General features: G+C 28.6%; 2 protein-coding genes across 2 annotated transcripts; both read right to left on the bottom strand.

The window, feature by feature from the left end:
• Positions 1 to 3,096: 3,096 nt before the first annotated feature.
• Positions 3,097 to 6,010, bottom strand: LOC101497366 (probable inactive receptor kinase At1g48480). The gene is made up of 2 exons (XM_004512706.4): positions 4,462 to 6,010; positions 3,097 to 3,894 (listed from the first exon to the last, which is right to left on the bottom strand). The coding sequence occupies exons 1-2, from the start codon at positions 5,870 to 5,872 to the stop codon at positions 3,260 to 3,262; spliced, it is 2,046 nt and encodes a 681-aa protein (XP_004512763.1). The 5' UTR covers positions 5,873 to 6,010; the 3' UTR covers positions 3,097 to 3,259.
• Positions 6,011 to 13,328: 7,318 nt separating this feature from the next.
• LOC101497695 (replication factor C subunit 3) lies at positions 13,329 to 17,480 on the bottom strand. The gene is made up of 11 exons (XM_004512707.4): positions 17,311 to 17,480; positions 17,086 to 17,196; positions 16,766 to 16,798; positions 16,328 to 16,496; positions 15,619 to 15,800; positions 15,096 to 15,232; positions 14,906 to 15,004; positions 14,661 to 14,730; positions 14,493 to 14,567; positions 14,126 to 14,171; positions 13,329 to 13,627 (listed from the first exon to the last, which is right to left on the bottom strand). The coding sequence occupies exons 1-11, from the start codon at positions 17,392 to 17,394 to the stop codon at positions 13,569 to 13,571; spliced, it is 1,065 nt and encodes a 354-aa protein (XP_004512764.1). The 5' UTR covers positions 17,395 to 17,480; the 3' UTR covers positions 13,329 to 13,568.
• Positions 17,481 to 17,776: the final 296 nt, after the last annotated feature.

Here is a 17,776-nt window from a genome sequence, read left to right as displayed (position 1 = left end):
GATCACTCATACCAACAAAATATGGCAATGCAGTGATGCACCACAATGAGGAAACAGTAGGACCACTATATATCATAAATGCTTACTTTGAATCGCAGTACCACTCCACTATGTATTATTTTGGTCCCACCATAAAGTTACAATTTTGATAGCTTGTTTTTGGCAAGACAATTTTGGTTTGTATTCACTTGAGATAAATTTTTTGGTTTGATATTTGAATTTCAAAATCTGCATCAAGGATAAGAATGTATTTGCTTATGATAGGTACATTTACATTACCAACTAATATAGACTTTCCAAGTTTTACACTAGGTGCATAGTACTCCCTCTATTTCATATCTTTGGTAGTTTAACATTTTTGTACATATGTTGAAATGTAATTTAGTTGATGTATATTTTACTAAATTCCCTTATATTTATCATTAATTGTGATATAAATTTTCATTTTTCAATGTAAAGACTATATATATACTCAACTACAAAATATCTGGTAAACATAAATAATCTTAATTATATTAAGGGTATAACTGGAAAGTAAGAATACAATATAATTTGAATTTCTATAACACCAATTAGTTTTTTTTACTAATATAACACCAATTATTTTGAAGAAAAAATAAAGACTACCAAAGTTTTGTTGACATGGAGTATCCAACTAATTGATCCGTGTTTGTTATTAAAATTAATAATACAATTTACAATGATGTCCAAAATATATTAGCTACAATTCATCTTTATTTATATCACATACTTGAATATTTGTCTGACTCAAAAAAAAATTTATGTGGGATATTCTAAAACACATTATTTCTTCTACTTACATAAAAATTTGATGTGGAATATTCTAAAACACATTATTTCCTCTACTTACATTTTATTTTACTTCACCAATATGCAAAAGAAACCTTTTCACCTATCCATTCGATTGAGTACATTTCTTTCATAGCATATGTTTTGCAATTTCAACTCTAATTTATCACCCAATAACCGATCAATACACTTATAAGACTCTGATTACTCATCAAACATTTCATTTCTATAACTCATATATAAAAGAACAAACCATCCAATATTTTCAAAGCGTCACAATGCAAGTTCTATTATTTTTCAACCACCTTATATGAAATGTAACTAAACCACACTCATTTATGTAACATATTCTTAATTCACATATACTTCAATAATATTATTGGTATGTTGTCAATTATCTTTAAAGATAATATATAACTATCATTACCTACGAGGTGAGTTTTTCCTATGATGTTGAATGTGTCTCTCACAATCTTTTTTTTGTTTATATAATTTAAAAAAAAAACACAAATTATAATCGAAACAATATAAAGATTAATAACATTAAATATTTAGAAATGAATAACTTTTAACCACTTCACTATTTCTAACCATTTCAGTAACATTTAATAATTTCACTATTTACTTGAAACTTTTAATGTCTTAAATATCCACAAACCTATAATTTTTGGCAATTCGCTCTTGAAATTTCTTGACCATATCAAATAATTATTTAAAAATTCTATTTCACATTATCATTATTTAGATAAAAATAATAGTTAAAATAATTGAAATTGATCTCCATCCAAAATACCACAATTATAGAATTTGGTTACATTTTGTATTGAATTTTCATTTGACTTGACATTTGTGTAACTAATATTTTTATTATATAAATTTTATTATTTATTATTATTTAAGATTTGAACCTTAAAAAACTTCTATTTTTCTTTGTAGTGTTATTTTAATAAACATCACTTATATTTGCACACATAAAAAATTGTTTCAATATTTTAAATAATATTATAAATATTATCTTTAACAAACTATTACTCATAAATAAATATTTAAATACACCATAAAACAGACAATATCATATATTTTATACAGTATTACATTTGTCAAATATAGAGTTAGAGATATCATATTTTATACAATATCATAAATAAATATATCAAATTTTTTGTTTTCATTACACATAGAGTTTAGAGATTGTTTACTTTTATTGGAGGATTGGAGAGAGAGTGATAGTTCTCATGCTACAAAAATTATTCCTTTCTTTTTCAGTATCACTATTATCTCCAACTGTAAAGCTACATATAAATCATCACAAACTTTTTACACATGGCCACAAGACAATAATTACACTTTAGCATTTTACACATTCATATAATAACTTTTTGACAATTTATCCAAATAGGCCCTTACTGAGTTTGTGCTAAAAGTATTCTTTTAAGAAAATGAAATGCTTTGTTTTCTAAAAAAAATAGTACACTTAAGGATCAAAATTCACTGAAAATTAATTTTAATTTTACCAAGATCTCTTAAGGAATTGTTAACAAGTGTAAATTATATTTATCATAATTTTAAATTGCAGTTTCAATCACAGTTACATTATAAACTTTTATATTAAAAAAAATACGGTCAAATGCAACTTAAATTACTACTGTAAAACCATGTTAAGGATTAACATCCACATCTTGGTCCAATACCAAGTCAAGGAAGAGTCAATCAAAGTTGGTTTTATGTATTAATCGTCCATTTTTAACAATTAGAGGTGTTCACAAGACTCAATAATTCAATTGTCAACTATGAAATAGTACTACCAAACATGACAGCAACTAAATATCATCTCACTTTCAACAGAGAAAAAGGTTTCACCAAAAATAAAAGTAAATGCTAAAGCAGGAATAATAATTACATCAACAAGAATCTACATCCAATAACTTATGGAACAGATATGCATTCCCCTAAGACATTGATTGTGAAGAAAAAGAGGATAAAAAGGAGGTGACACTACAAAGTTGAGGTGTTGATGAAAATTGAGGCTCAAGCTAATAAAAGTTACAACATAAGCACATGATTCAAGAAAAAGATATTAGTAAATCAGCATTTCGTTCCTCGAAATTGCATTCATCATACTATTTAGTCCCTCAAATTTACAAAATAACAAATCAGTCATTTAAATTAAAGATTATATCAATCAAAAATATATCTTTAGTTAATATCTATCCAAATCAATAAAAGATTTGCATATTGACTTAAATAGTCTCTTTTTGCGTTAAGATAAATATAAAACTTTTAGAATTGTTGTGCTAAATGATTAAATTTACTTAGGTTGTTCAATTTAAGAGACTGAATTGCTATTTCATAAATTTACGGGACTAAATTGATCGACCCTTACAATTTCAAGGTCTAAAAGATTTACTCAAAAACAGTTCATCAGTTGGTAAGTCAGATAGAGTCGAACTCATCGAGAAGCGATATCGTCAAAGTCATTGATGAAATCAGGTTGTTGAATTTGGTCTTGACTCTCTTTCAAGCTAGATCTATGCAACTCTTCTATGTGATGTCTCACTTGAGATATCGAAGGGCGGTTATCGGGGTATGTGGCAGCACAATCTACAGCAAGTTGCAACAACTGAACCATTTCGTCTTCGACATTTTGATACCTAAGGAGTTCAAGATCAAAGACTTCAGAAGTCCACTCGTCTTTAACAACCGATTGCACCCATCTAGGAAGGTCCACTCCTTCCTCGTTCAACACAGCGTGAGTTGGAGCCTTTCCGGTTAAGAGTTCCAAGAGCAATACACCAAAACTGTACACATCAGCCTTCTGAGAAACTTTTCGAGGATCGGTAACCTCAGGAGCGCGGTAGCCGGAAACCCTGTTGGGTGTGGGTGAAGGACCAACGAGGTGTGCAAGACCAAAATCAGAAACCTTTGCATCATATGTTTTGGTTAATAGGATGTTAGATGACTTTATGTTTCCATGAGAAACATTAGGCCCTTGTGAATGTAAATACTCGATGCCGCGAGAAGCTCCGAGTGCAATGCTTGATCTCATTTCCCAATTCAGTGGTGTCCTGCCCCCTCCTTTGTTTCCTGCATAAAAAAAAAAAATGAGCTTTCATTTTGCCATTGTTCATTTATCTTAATGAATAATATGTCATGCTCTATTTCATTTTTAACATAGTTACAAATTGGTCAATGTGATCTAAAAGCTGATTATGATTCTCAACTATGCAAGACATATTATAAATCCTAAAGGAAATGTAATGCAACTATGCATAAAAGGAAACAAGTTAATTGAAAGTGGAAATGCAATGCAACTATGCAAGAAACTCAAATGGTTACCGAGCTCCAATGAAAGTCGAATCGATTGAGGACATCCAAGTTCGAACCCTAATTGAAACAATTTCTAGCCAAACTTCACTTACCTCCTGTCCGAACTTCAAATTACCAGGACCCAATTCCTCTAGAAACCAAGAGTTAAGACAAAAGAAATACCGAAATAGTAAAGAAATTTGAATTCATAACAAGGAAATTAAGTGCAATATCTTTTGCAAAATCACAGTGATTCTAGCAAACTTATCATGATATCAAAAATGCATTAAAAGATATAGAAACATGAATGAACATGTGAAAAAATGAAAAGTAAAACTCACTCACCATGCAAAAGTGCAGATAAGCTTCCCATAGACAAATAATCATGAACAAGAAGCTTCTCATCTCTACTATAATAGTAAGCCCTAAGAGGTGCCAAATTTTCATGAACCATTGCACCAACCCTCTCAATCTTCTCCTTAAATTCCCTTTCACTAATACTCACATCCCTTAACCTCTTCACAGCCACCATCAAAGGACCAACCTCCAAAACTGCCTTATAAGATGTCCCAAATGTCCCTTTCCCTAATACCTCAGCAGAAGCTCTTAACAAATCCTCCAAATCAAACACCTTCCCAAAATTCCCAAAAAAAATCAATTTTTTCTCCCTACCACCATTCACCACCGTCACGGCCGAGGTCGAAGAAAACCCATTTTCATTTTCATTTCCATTTCCATTTCCATTTCCAATTCCAACATTCTCAATCTCAATTCCATCTTCACCATGTTGGTTATGCTTCAAAGTAGCTGCAACTTCATCAATTGAACTTGTCTTTTCACCATTCCTATTCCTACAAAGAAGAATCAAAGCAAAAACAACAAACAAAAGAACAACAACAGAACCAATTACAATTCCAGCTATAGCACCACCAGATAATTTTCTTCTCTTATTGTTCTTCACAAACCCTTGATTTTCATCAACAACACTTGAATTACTATTTGCACCGTTTTGTTTTCCATTTCCACTATTTGCACCCCCACAAGGGTTAAGTGGTTTTCCACATAAGAAATTACCCAAAAATGAATCTTTACCAAAAGTTTGCAACTTTTCAGGAACTGAACCGTTTAGCATGTTGTTTGAAACATTGAACTGAGCGAGTTGAACCCGGTTCATCTCACTTAAAGAACCAGTGAACCGGTTGTTTTGTAAATATAGGGTTTTCAACCGGGTTAGGTTCGTGAACCCTACCGGAAATTGACCGGAGAAGTTATTGGAAGCCAAATTGAGACGGACGAGACTTGTCAGACGGAAGAATGTCGCCGGAACTTCGCCGGAGAGAAAATTCTGCTGGAGGTAGAGGTTACGTAGTGAGGTGCATGCGGCGAGGTCGGAGGGGAGAGGACCGGAAAGAGAATTGAAGCGGAGGCTGAGAGTGTGGAGGTTAGGGAGGTCGGAGAATACGCCGGCGGGAAGTTCGCCGGAGAGTGCGACGGCAGGGAGGTGAAGCTGAACAACGTGAGTGTGGTTTTGGTCGCATTTTACGCCGGACCAGTTGCAGGGAGTGGCGACGGTGGTGTTCCAGAGTAGGGTTCTGCCGCGTACGGCGGCGCGTAGAGTTAAGAGAGCGGCGCGTTCGGAAGTGAGGTCAGGTTTTACAAAAGGAAGAAGAATAGTAATAAGGAAAAAGAAAAAGAAGGAGAAATGAAACTTAATTTGAATTTGCATTTGAATTTGAATTTGAGTTTGAGTTTGCATTTTGGTGAAATTGCAATGTGTTGTGTAGTTTCTTAGTTTGGTTTGTATAAGAAAGAAAGAAGAAGAAGTGTTGTTACTTTAAAAGTAAAACATGTGTGTGTGTTTGAGAGAGAGCAGTTATGGTTTTTTGTTTGTTCGGTTGTGTGAGTTTGGACTTTGTGCAAACACGACAACACAAGTGGAGTAAGATAATGGAGAAAACAAACAACATTCTTCATATTTCATCAATCAAATAATACTTTTTTTTTTGGTAGAAAAAAAAATTAAATATTACTTGAGGTTGGTTTGCTTGAATTTAGAATACTCCATGCAACCACTACTTACTTTAGTATTTTTTTTTTTTATCTGAATTTCAGATTTTCTATAATTTTTTAATTATGTATTATTACTATTTTTTGTAAAACATATAAATTGATACTATTTTTAGAATAGTCTACATAAAAAATTATTGAAAAATGACATAACTGTACTAACGAATGAACTATAAATAGAAAAAAAAGTTAAATTATGCATATTAAGAAATATTAATTGTAACATTTATTTTATGCAATTTCAATAAAAAAAAATTAACTTATTGTCTAACTTATCCTCAATAATTAAGAAATTTTGTCATTAAAAATATAAAAAAATTATATTATGGAATATAGATAGATTTGATTGCTAATGCGAATGAGTTATAGATGAAAGTGATAAAGAAGTCACAAGTTTGATAAAAAAATACTAACAATATTGTTTAAAGCTTAAATGTAATTTTGATCATTTATCTTTTATCTAATATTTATTTTGATATTTTATCTTTTTTTCTTTATCTTTTATAAGTGATATATTTTAGTCTATTTCAGAGTCATTACAAAAACTATAGCTATATTTAGTCATTGAAATTTATTTTAACAATTGTCAATATGTGCCTACTATAATATTTTTTCAAAAACAACATCAATTTAACCAAATAATAGGCTTACATTTGATAAAGATCTCCTTGCATACTTCATCAAATGAATGATATTTATCAAAGTTCTATGAATTTTTATCTCGTCCTCGTTAAGTTTGTACACTTAACTTTATAATTGATCAAAGATTAAACCTCAAGAGTTCATGACAATTATTGTACATTTGTTTAAAAGAATTATGATGAAAACGACTAATATTCATTATCTATAAAAAAATTAAAGGACAAAAAAAATTATAAAATAAAATAAAAGATCAAAATGAATATTTAGTAGAGATAAAATACCAAAAATATATTTAAACCTAATTAATAACATTGGTTTTTAAATAGGAGATATGTTATTGATTTTTGCTTGTATTTTATTCTAAAAAATATGAACTAATTTTGCTTATATACCATTCCAAAAAAAATACTACCAAATTGTCTTTGAATATTAAAAGTTAATATTGAATGTGCAATACACACATAATTTAGTAATGGTCCTACATAAATTATACACATTAATTATACTACTAAATTTTTTTAATATACATAAAAAGTGTAGCGTATTGTAACTTTGATACATGATGCAGTCAAAAATTTATATTAATTATTAAAATATTTGTCAATTTTTTTCGGACCTTAAATAACTTGTTAACTTAGTGATATAGACGTTGATATGGTATATGATCTGTAAACGCAAGGGTACTTATTTGCAATCTATCCATGTACAATTTCACAAAAAACAACTTCTACTAATTTGAAATATAAACCAACCAATATTTTGCCCAACAAAAGGATTGCACCAAACATATCCAATATAAACAAACACAACCAATATTATGTTACATCATTATATCATAATTGAAAGAAAAAAAATTGCAACGGCCACTTCATTCTACAAATTTAGAAAAAAGTCTTCAAAATACAACTTGATGGATAACATCTTCAAAAGCCTTGGAGTCGATCCTCTTGCCATAATGTCATTAGTACATAATATTTTACTAAGTGAAATGATAAATATAATAAATAAACTTATATCATGTTCAAACTTACCGTCATTTGAAATCTTTTGTATTTTTTCTTGATGCTATTTATAGTATTTGACATCCACAAATTATATTTTAGACTTTAATAGAAAATCAAAATAATATATAAATATAAAAAAAAATAAATGAAAATAATGTAACACTTTGAACAAAATAAGAAAACAGAACACATAGAGCATAATTGGTTTCTTAAAATGAAAATAACCTACCTCTAAAACTCAATTCCAAACCAAGAAAATAGAAAACATGGAATTGTACCTAAGACAGTAATCATATAGTAATCGAACAAGAAAAGGATGTCTTGCTCAACTAATGGCCAAAAATGACATTTTTTTAAAGTCAGGGCAGTAAAATAAATACAAAAAAATTGGCCATTAATTTAGTCAGTTCAAAATTATTCATAATAATTTTTTGTTTTTATCTTAAAATTTACTTCTTTATTGTAAGTTGTAGTAGACCAATCAGTAATTTACTGGACCAGTTCGATCCCACCCCATTTTTAAATACGAGCTAAATAAATCACATTAAAAAACTTGTTATTTTAAATCATCATACGTATTTTGAGTTGAATTTTAACATTTCACAATTTATACATTATACATAAATTATATTATAAAACCTGAAGTGTGCCTCTTTTAATATTTTTTTCTCTATAAAAAAGGAAAGAACATAACGGAGTTTACATTGTATCGGTGGAAGAAAATTATTGGACGGAATGAAATTATGAAAATATAATAATATTTAGAGAATAATATAGAAATATACTCCCTTCATTACAAATGTAGACATTTGAATTGCATATAATTGTTAAGAAAATAATTTGTTATGTTGATTTTATCAATAAAATGAATTTTGATTACTAAAATACTCTTGTTAATAATAGATAGTTGATTGATTAAATACATTGAAATACAATAAATAAGATATATTATATTAATAGAAAAAAATAACTAATATTTCATTGTTAACATTTTCTGATAGATAATGTGAGACAAATAAATATTCAAATGTGACACTTAATACCAAATGAAAATAATACTCATTCTAGAAGCAAAAATATCAACCAAAAAATTGATGTCTCAAATTTTAATAAACATTATATATATTAACTTTGTTATTATTATTTTTTGCTTATATTCATTATGTTGGAAATAAGGAATAATTAATATTAGATATATAATTTTTTTTTAATGTGGTCACACTATCTATATTCTACCCACCTCAATTTTATAGGAACCATAAAAGGAAGCATTTAATTAGCATCGGTGTGCGAAACAAACAAACAAAGAAGACAAAGATAATAAGTCATTAATGAGTCAAAAGAAAAAATAGCACGTGATTAAAAAATTTATACTTCTCTCCGTTTTTTTTCCATATTTGTATAATATATTTTTTTTTTAATTTTTATTTTTAAAATCTAATATAATATTAATTATTGATTTATCAATAGTATTTTTAGTTATTTATTACAGAGAAAGATATGAAAAATGAGATGATAAATAATTTAAAATATTATAAGAAAATAAACAAATAATAACATCAAAGGTAGAAAATTTCGTTGGTTATTTTAGTATGTGTAAAAAACTAAAAAATGACTAGTTCAAAAGAATGAATGAAGTATTTTCAACACCAATTGAGATATTATATATCAACTTAGAAATCACTAAATATGTTTTTGGAATTATAACAATGCATAACTAGGGCGAAAATAGGATAGGTTTATGCCACTATATTAATTTTGTAAAGTCTGAGTTTAAAATATTGATTTTATCAATAAAATGAATTTTGATTACTAAAATACTCTTGTTAATAATAGATAGTTGATTGATTAAATACATTGAAATACAATAAATAAGATATATTATATTAATAGAAAAAAATAACTAATATTTCATTGTTAACATTTTCTGATAGATAATGTGAGACAAATAAATATTCAAATGTGACACTTAATACCAAATGAAAATAATACTCATTCTAGAAGCAAAAATATCAACCAAAAAATTGATGTCTCAAATTTTAATAAACATTATATATATTAACTTTGTTATTATTATTTTTTGCTTATATTCATTATGTTGGAAATAAGGAATAATTAATATTAGATATATAATTTTTTTTTAATGTGGTCACACTATCTATATTCTACCCACCTCAATTTTATAGGAACCATAAAAGGAAGCATTTAATTAGCATCGGTGTGCGAAACAAACAAACAAAGAAGACAAAGATAATAAGTCATTAATGAGTCAAAAGAAAAAATAGCACGTGATTAAAAAATTTATACTTCTCTCCGTTTTTTTTCCATATTTGTATAATATATTTTTTTTTTAATTTTTATTTTTAAAATCTAATATAATATTAATTATTGATTTATCAATAGTATTTTTAGTTATTTATTACAGAGAAAGATATGAAAAATGAGATGATAAATAATTTAAAATATTATAAGAAAATAAACAAATAATAACATCAAAGGTAGAAAATTTCGTTGGTTATTTTAGTATGTGTAAAAAACTAAAAAATGACTAGTTCAAAAGAATGAATGAAGTATTTTCAACACCAATTGAGATATTATATATCAACTTAGAAATCACTAAATATGTTTTTGGAATTATAACAATGCATAACTAGGGCGAAAATAGGATAGGTTTATGCCACTATATTAATTTTGTAAAGTCTGAGTTTAAAATATTTAAAAAATATTATATCTGAGATTAATTTATTATTTTTAGTTTTTGATGAAAAAAAAATATTTAATTATCTTTTAACTTTGAAATCTTTAAATAATTTTTTACACTCGTATCCAGAACATTATAAAAAGATCTTCCATAAAAATTTAGATTTTTATTTTTTATTTTAGATAATTAAATATAAATTTTTTAAATATTAATTAAAATATCAAAATAAAAATTATGAATATATCAACTTAAAAATTAAATTTTAAATTTATTTTTTGCGGATGAACTTTTTTTAATATCATAACAATAATGAAAAAATTAATTAAAAAATATATGGCCATTCATGCACTAACTCTCGTTTGATGAACTTTCCTTGTTGTAGTTGTTCTAGGACTTTGAATAACCCTTCATTAATTAAATTTTGTTTTTCTTTAAAAAAAAATCAATACAATAGAATTTTCATTGGTCCCTCCTTTCTATTGTTGAGCTACAACCCAACAAGAATCTCAAACAACACTCTATTTTCATTCTTCCCTCGTATCAGATTTTTAGATACTTCAACATAATGTTCATAATATAGGATCCATGTAAAAGACCGCCATGTTCTTTTAACTTGTTATGCAATAATCTCTAATATAAGTTAATAAAGTGATTATTTTAATTGACATGTTATAATTTTATGAATTTCTTTTTCAATTTGTAAATTTTTAGAATTTGTTTTATCCAATATTCATAATTTCAAAGACAAACTTACTATTTATTCACAATTTCAATGTAACATTAATTACTTTTTACCATTTGTATCTTTTAATTAATATTATCTACATCATTCTCAAGTTATTATTTTTCATTTTACATTTATGATATTAAGAATCAACAAATTATTAAAAAAGTTAATATAGTAAATTTATCATTTTGTTAATAATGTAAAATTGTCATCTACAATAAATATTTCAAGGGTTAGAGGGAGTATTATATAAAAGATAGATGTAAGACCATTCAACAAACATTAATATCACAAGTCACAATATCAATAATAACTTCACGTTTACAAAGCAAATGAAAATTTAGAAAATGTATCTAACTCATGACTAAAATAGATATTAAATTAGAAACTAAAATGGGAAATCAATGACATATAGGTGGGATTTTTGTATACACACTTTCTTGAGGGCTTTCATAGCACATTGGTGTCCACAAACACATGCAACATCGATCAACACCAAGTTAGCTGTTTTTAAGGGTTTCTTGTTGGAAAGCTAGCTAGTGTTGGTTGCTTATTAAACTAAAATAACTTTATACACAAAGATGGATAACGGCAATAACTTTCTATTTGGTTACCCATGTGATGACCAAAGTAATACCTAGACCTACTTTTTCAACTACCAATAAATAATTGTTTTAAATAAAAAAAAAATCTACTTACCTAGGAGTATTTATAAATAGATTTTAGATAAATTATTTACTATTTAAAGTTCTTCGAATATCAATATTTTGAAGGCAAAATAAATTTAAAATTAGTATATAAAAAAAATAACATGATATTGAATAATTAAATTTTGGGTACCATACTCAATAAAATATGAGAATACCAAAGTGTTGACTATATACCATATATTAGTTGTAGTAATTTCAATTTGAGGTAGAGGTAAGAAGAAGTTGTATCTATCAATATTCATTATTGGACGTATTAAGATTGTGTGGAAAAATGGTTTTTGGGTAGGTCAAAGATGAGTTTTTTTACCTTTATAATGAATAATATGTTGACTCTTTGGATTATATTTAAAGACAATATAGTAATCGTTGTTATAGGAGTGTTCTTTCTTTCTTGGTTCTCCTCTTTTACTTGTAATAAAAGATCTTAAATATTTGTCTCTAAAAATATACATTTTTTCACTTTTAGTCACATTAAATTCTTTTCCACGTGACGGAAATACATGTCATTGATTCCTACACAAGATTAATAATATCACATGTAAGATAAAGACTCTAACTCGGCATATATACAACTTTCTATTAATATTAATAATAATAATAAAATTTGAAAAAAAATTATTATTAATAAGAGTGATACTAATTACTATCTTACAATTTTTCCAGCAGAAATTTAAAGACGGAGAAGAAGATAGAATGAGTTAAAGTCTATGTAAAATCATTAATCATATGTGGCAACAATAACATGTATTAACATATAAGCATCAAATAAGGTAAAAATTGGCAGAAGGTAATTAATCAATTTTAGAAATATCTGAGACCAATGAAGGACAACCAATTTGCAAAAACTAAAAGAAGAAATCTCAATAGCTGCATAAGCAAGAAATATATTTAAATAAAAATTAAGGAGGCCAACAACATTTTCTATTGCTTGTGCTCCATAAATATAAGTTTCGTCTAAGTTTCTTATATTGGATTGTGTGAAGAAAATATGTAATTAGATACAGTGTAGTTAATCTTAAGAAAGGATTGTCTTCTTTATCACTCAACTATTTGCAGGAGTTTGATTTAATATTGACAAGTAGATTATAAAGTTAGTGAACCGACATGCAAATCTGCATTTTTTTAGAGGGGATGGATGTTTTTTATTTACAAGAAAAGCATATACTGGTCAATTTATGTTCATTGATGAACGACATTTATTACTCAAAGTTTGGTTAGCAACAATTTTTCTTGTATTTAGATTATCTGCTGTCAAAGGTACACAAAGTCATACAGTGAGTGAATTTAACAAGGTTGAATTTCACGGTCTTTAGTTTCAAGAGAGAGATGATATTAAAGAATTAATTTTCTTTCCCTCCAAGAATAAAAACATTAGCTTTCCTTAGATTAATTTCCTTCAAATGGAAACCATAGGTGGGGGATAATCAAACATCATGCAAAGTACACAATTTAATGAAGCATAACACCTATACAAACCAAAACATCAGAAATCTTCCATGATGATTACTGTATGCATAAAGGATGAGGATATCTTAAGTAGAGAGAGAAAACATTAGGGACAATTAAAATGCATCATGGAAAAGCAAAGCATCATCTTTTCTTTAGCCAAATGTTGCAATGAGGAAGGATTTGTAGACGCTCATAAACTTGGCCACAAATGCTGCCAATGTAGAGAGAAAAAATATGGTCAGCAAGCAATTATTGTATAGATTATGTACCAACATATATTCACTTTGTATAAAGCAATTGCTATAAGCATCGAGTCCACAAAATATGGAGTCTATATTAGAGTTTCGAGTAAACCACCAATTTTGTCCCTAAATTTACATCTTGGCTACTTTGTCGATCAAGTAAATGATAATAATCAGTCCCTAATGTTTGGTAATATCTGACCTGTTAGTCCCTAACATCTTGTTAAATCTATCAAATTAGTCACTTGTTTTTGCCAATGTATAATAGCATGGACAAACATGTAGAAGTGTGACAAAATATTATGAACTACTTATTACTTTCATTTACTTTAGAGATAAACTAGGGAGAGAATGTGCAAATTTAAGGACACAATATGGTTTACTCTTAAGAATTATCCATGGTAAGCAACAAGCTCATAAAGATGTAACTGTTCATCCGACTATTTCACACATTCAGATCAAAGTACCTTCGATGTGAAAAATTGCTTTCTGTCCAAGGCGCATTCTATGCTCCTGGTTCAAAGAGGGGAAGAAAGAAGTATCAGCAAATCCTTACTTTGAAGAATAAGTAAAAATGGCTACATAATCTTCAACTATTTACTTACATAATTCCAAGATAATGAGGAATATATTTGGGGAATAGAGGCAAGCATTAAAAAAAAACAATAGAAGAATGCTGCTTATACATCAAAAGTAGCAGATCATCAGAAGAATTGTTCCTTAAGCTAACAAATTAGGTAAAACTAATACAGAAGGCTGGAGTTCATGAAGAAGACGTTATCATATACACTAGCTGTTGACATGAAATATCTATCATATTGATAATGCACTTACATAATATGCTGCCCAATGGCAGATTTCATGCTTCAGTTCTGCATCTAGTTTCCTCAATAGCTCATAAAGAAGCCTCTGAACCAACAATTATAACGTCAAAGCAAGTGTGAAAAATAAAAATCAAAGAAGAAAAGCCATCACATAGGGACATTGTTTAGCAACAGTTACCTTCAAAATGATCTCAGGAGGAATGCAATTGATCAGCAGCTCATACAGCTTTCCCCGAACTTGAAACAACCTAAAGCATAATAGCATATTATGTAAAGGAGATAAAGCATGCATTGCATGTAAGCAAAGCATGAGACTAGTTGACAACACAATTGGGTAGGCACTTTATAAAAATGAAAAGGTTCAATCAAACATTTCGTTTATCATGAAAGATCATAAAACTGTAAACCACATCAAAAGCAAACCTTTTTGGGCTCTGTTCCTTCATTATGTCAGATGCAATTTCAGAAATATATTCTTCCCAGTCCATTGGGGAAATTGTTTGTTTGTCGGTGAAAGGATACCTACAAGTAACACACGACATGACAATATGCAAAAGAGATGAATATCTGAGACTATGCATCCCATATTACACTGAAAGCTTGTGGAGCTTACTGTTGGACGCGGCAAGTCTCAAATGACAATATGGCCCTCCTTAAATTCCGGTTTGATTTCTCTGCTATGCGAGCAGCAAAACCAGAAGGAAGTTGCAGCCCTTCTTTCTTACCAATGAACTGTAAAACTTCAACAATCTGCCACATGGATCTCCAAAGATTCAATAAAAATGAACATTCAGCTTATAGAATGGATATGCTAATCAAGATAAGTATACATAACAATGTCCCTGTTTAGTTTCCATGTAGTTTTCATGTTTTGGGCTTACACCCTCTAAACTTTAATTTTTTTTTTTTAAATTATGAAACATTGACTTAACAACCTATTATCATCGCAATAGCAGCAAACCACCTGGTAGAATATTATACATCTGTTGGAAACAACTAACAAGCAAAAATAATATTCTAAAGAATGAAACAACTTACTACTAACAACCCTACCGTTGAAAACAATTGCCTCAATGCTGAAAAAAAACAAGGGAAAAAATTTCTTGGGTACTACAGCAGACTTAAAATTTATTTACCTGTTCTTCACTTGGTGCATTTATTCGTAAATTAAGACAACGGGAGCGAATTGCTTCCGTGACTCTTGAAGAGCTATTGCAACATAGAATTAATCTGCAATAAGAACTGTATTTCTCCATTGTTCTGCGGAGAGAATGTTGGGCTTCTCTAGAGAGTTTGTCAACATCATTGAGCACTAGTACTGATACAGAATAAAATCAAACATCAGTTTGCAAAACTGAAGCAAACTAAAAAAGAAAAACAAGATAAGTAGAATGCTCGTTCATCTTGCCTTCATCATACAAGCCAAGATGGAGAAACTTCTTATTTGACATAGCCATAAAGAAACATAATCTAAAAGCAGTGCATGGGTAAATTTGTCACTATCAAACCAATTAATCAAAAAAAAAAAAGAGAGAGAGAAAATGTTTCTCAGCACATAACAATTGAAAGATAGCACTCAAATATGCAAAAAGTTCCACACTGTTTATTGACCATGCAAAGATTCCTTCTTTTATTGTCTAAAAATAACACTCATGTATAGGTTAACAACAAAGAAACCTTTAAATCGTTTCTTCCCTTTAGTATCAATGGATTTATTCTTAGCCATTTCTTTAATTATTTCTTGAACAATGTTTCCACATTGTTTATTGACCATGCAAAGATTCCTTTTTTTATTGTCTAAAAAATACACTCATGTATAGGTTAACAACAAAGAAAGCCAGTTACCTTTAAATCCTTTCTTCCCTTTAGTATCAATTGGTCTATTCTTAGCCATTTCTTTAATTATTTCTTGAACAATGTATCTGTCCTGAAATCCTGCATCACTTGGAGTCATTTCGATGTGATTCGCACTTGACAGTGTAGTCAGCTCTAAATCAATAGATCTACTCCCAGCCTGAAACCAATTCACAAGTACTTCAAATAATAACAATAAACAGCTAAATAAACACCAATAATTCAGTTTACTAGATACAGAGAAGATCCAATGCAGTGCGCATGATATTGAAATTTCCAAGGATCAAGACAAAGATATGGTTCACTAACTAAAGTACAAATAAAATCTCCTAAACTATACCAATATAAGAGTGCTTCTGATAAATCACAAGTTTACAACAAGTCAACAACACAGAATGAAAAGAGCAATGTGAAAAGCATGAAGCTTACATCCACTTTCCACGCCCTATTTTCCACCTTCACCTGAAATATAAACAAAGACAATTTAGAAACGCATCAAATTACAGCACCAAGAATTCTAGCATAAACGCAATGTCTACAAAATTACAAATACATACTGTCAAAAACTCAGATACATTATAACAACATGAATAAATAAAAAAATCTTAATAAAATTAATTTAATTTGAACTCAAATTGTTTTTTGGTGCTCACACAGAATTGCATTCTGAGAGAATAAACAAAAAATATACATTATTTAAAAAAATAATAAGTGAAACAAAACACACTTAAGAGTGAGAAAAAGGGTACCTTTTCGGCACCAGGTCCAAACATTTGACGAAGAAGAGCCATGATTAGTGTTTTCTTGCCGGCGCCTGATGGACCATAGAACAGCAAATGAGGGCAATCATGTTCAGTAACCTGCAACAAACAATCCAATCCAATCCAAAAGCAAAATTGAAAACATGATTTTTAAAATAAAAAAACAAAGTGATTGATTCAAATAAAAAAGGAGAGTGAATGAGAAAGAGTTACCAATTTCTTGAGATTTTCAGCGATGTCACTGTGAACCATAACATGATCGAGGGTTTTGGGACGATACTTATCAACCCACAGCATCTTTCCTCACTATGTCCAACAAAGGCTAAACCCTAAACCTTAGATAAAGGAATGTCAAATGGGGCAAATGCATTAAGCTATGAAATATCGACACTATTTTCTTATTTTATTGTTAAAAAAGGAAAAGTTAGTGGAAAATCAATTCCCGCCAAAATTGAGATATATAGTTGAGTTATTATTATATATATCTTGGAATAATTTAATAATTAATTAATTTTTATTTTAGTAGTGGAATAATTATACAAGGGAAAAATATTTTTATGTTGACAACTTATATAAATAGTTGATTGAGTAGTTATTTGATGATATAAATTATAACTATTTGTGAAATAATAAAATTCAGAATTATTGTCTATTGTCAATGTAAAATTAAAATAAAATG

The sequence above is a fragment of the Cicer arietinum genome, chromosome 8 (assembly GCF_000331145.2).
Source record: "Cicer arietinum cultivar CDC Frontier isolate Library 1 chromosome 8, Cicar.CDCFrontier_v2.0, whole genome shotgun sequence".
NCBI lineage: Eukaryota > Viridiplantae > Streptophyta > Magnoliopsida > Fabales > Fabaceae > Cicer > Cicer arietinum.
Note: the sequence above shows the minus strand (reverse complement) of the source record. Positions and strands in the feature narration are given on the sequence as shown.

Bases quoted from the DNA above. Each gene is read 5' to 3' on its own strand.
- LOC101497366 (XM_004512706.4), bottom strand. From the start codon at position 5,872: ATGCAAACTCAAACTCAAATTCAAATTCAAATGCAAATTCAAATTAAG. The intron at 3,895-4,461 runs GTGAGTGAGTTT...TTTTTTATGCAG, and splicing joins CTTATCTGCACTTTTGCATG to GAAACAAAGGAGGGGGCAGG.
- LOC101497695 (XM_004512707.4), bottom strand. From the start codon at position 17,394: ATGCTGTGGGTTGATAAGTATCGTCCCAAAACCCTCGATCATGTTATG. The intron at 16,497-16,765 runs GTAAGCTTCATG...AATTGGTTTCAG, and splicing joins ATAGGGCGTGGAAAGTGGAT to GCTGGGAGTAGATCTATTGA. The intron at 14,568-14,660 runs GTAACTGTTGCT...TTGTTGGTTCAG, and splicing joins CTCCTGAGATCATTTTGAAG to AGGCTTCTTTATGAGCTATT.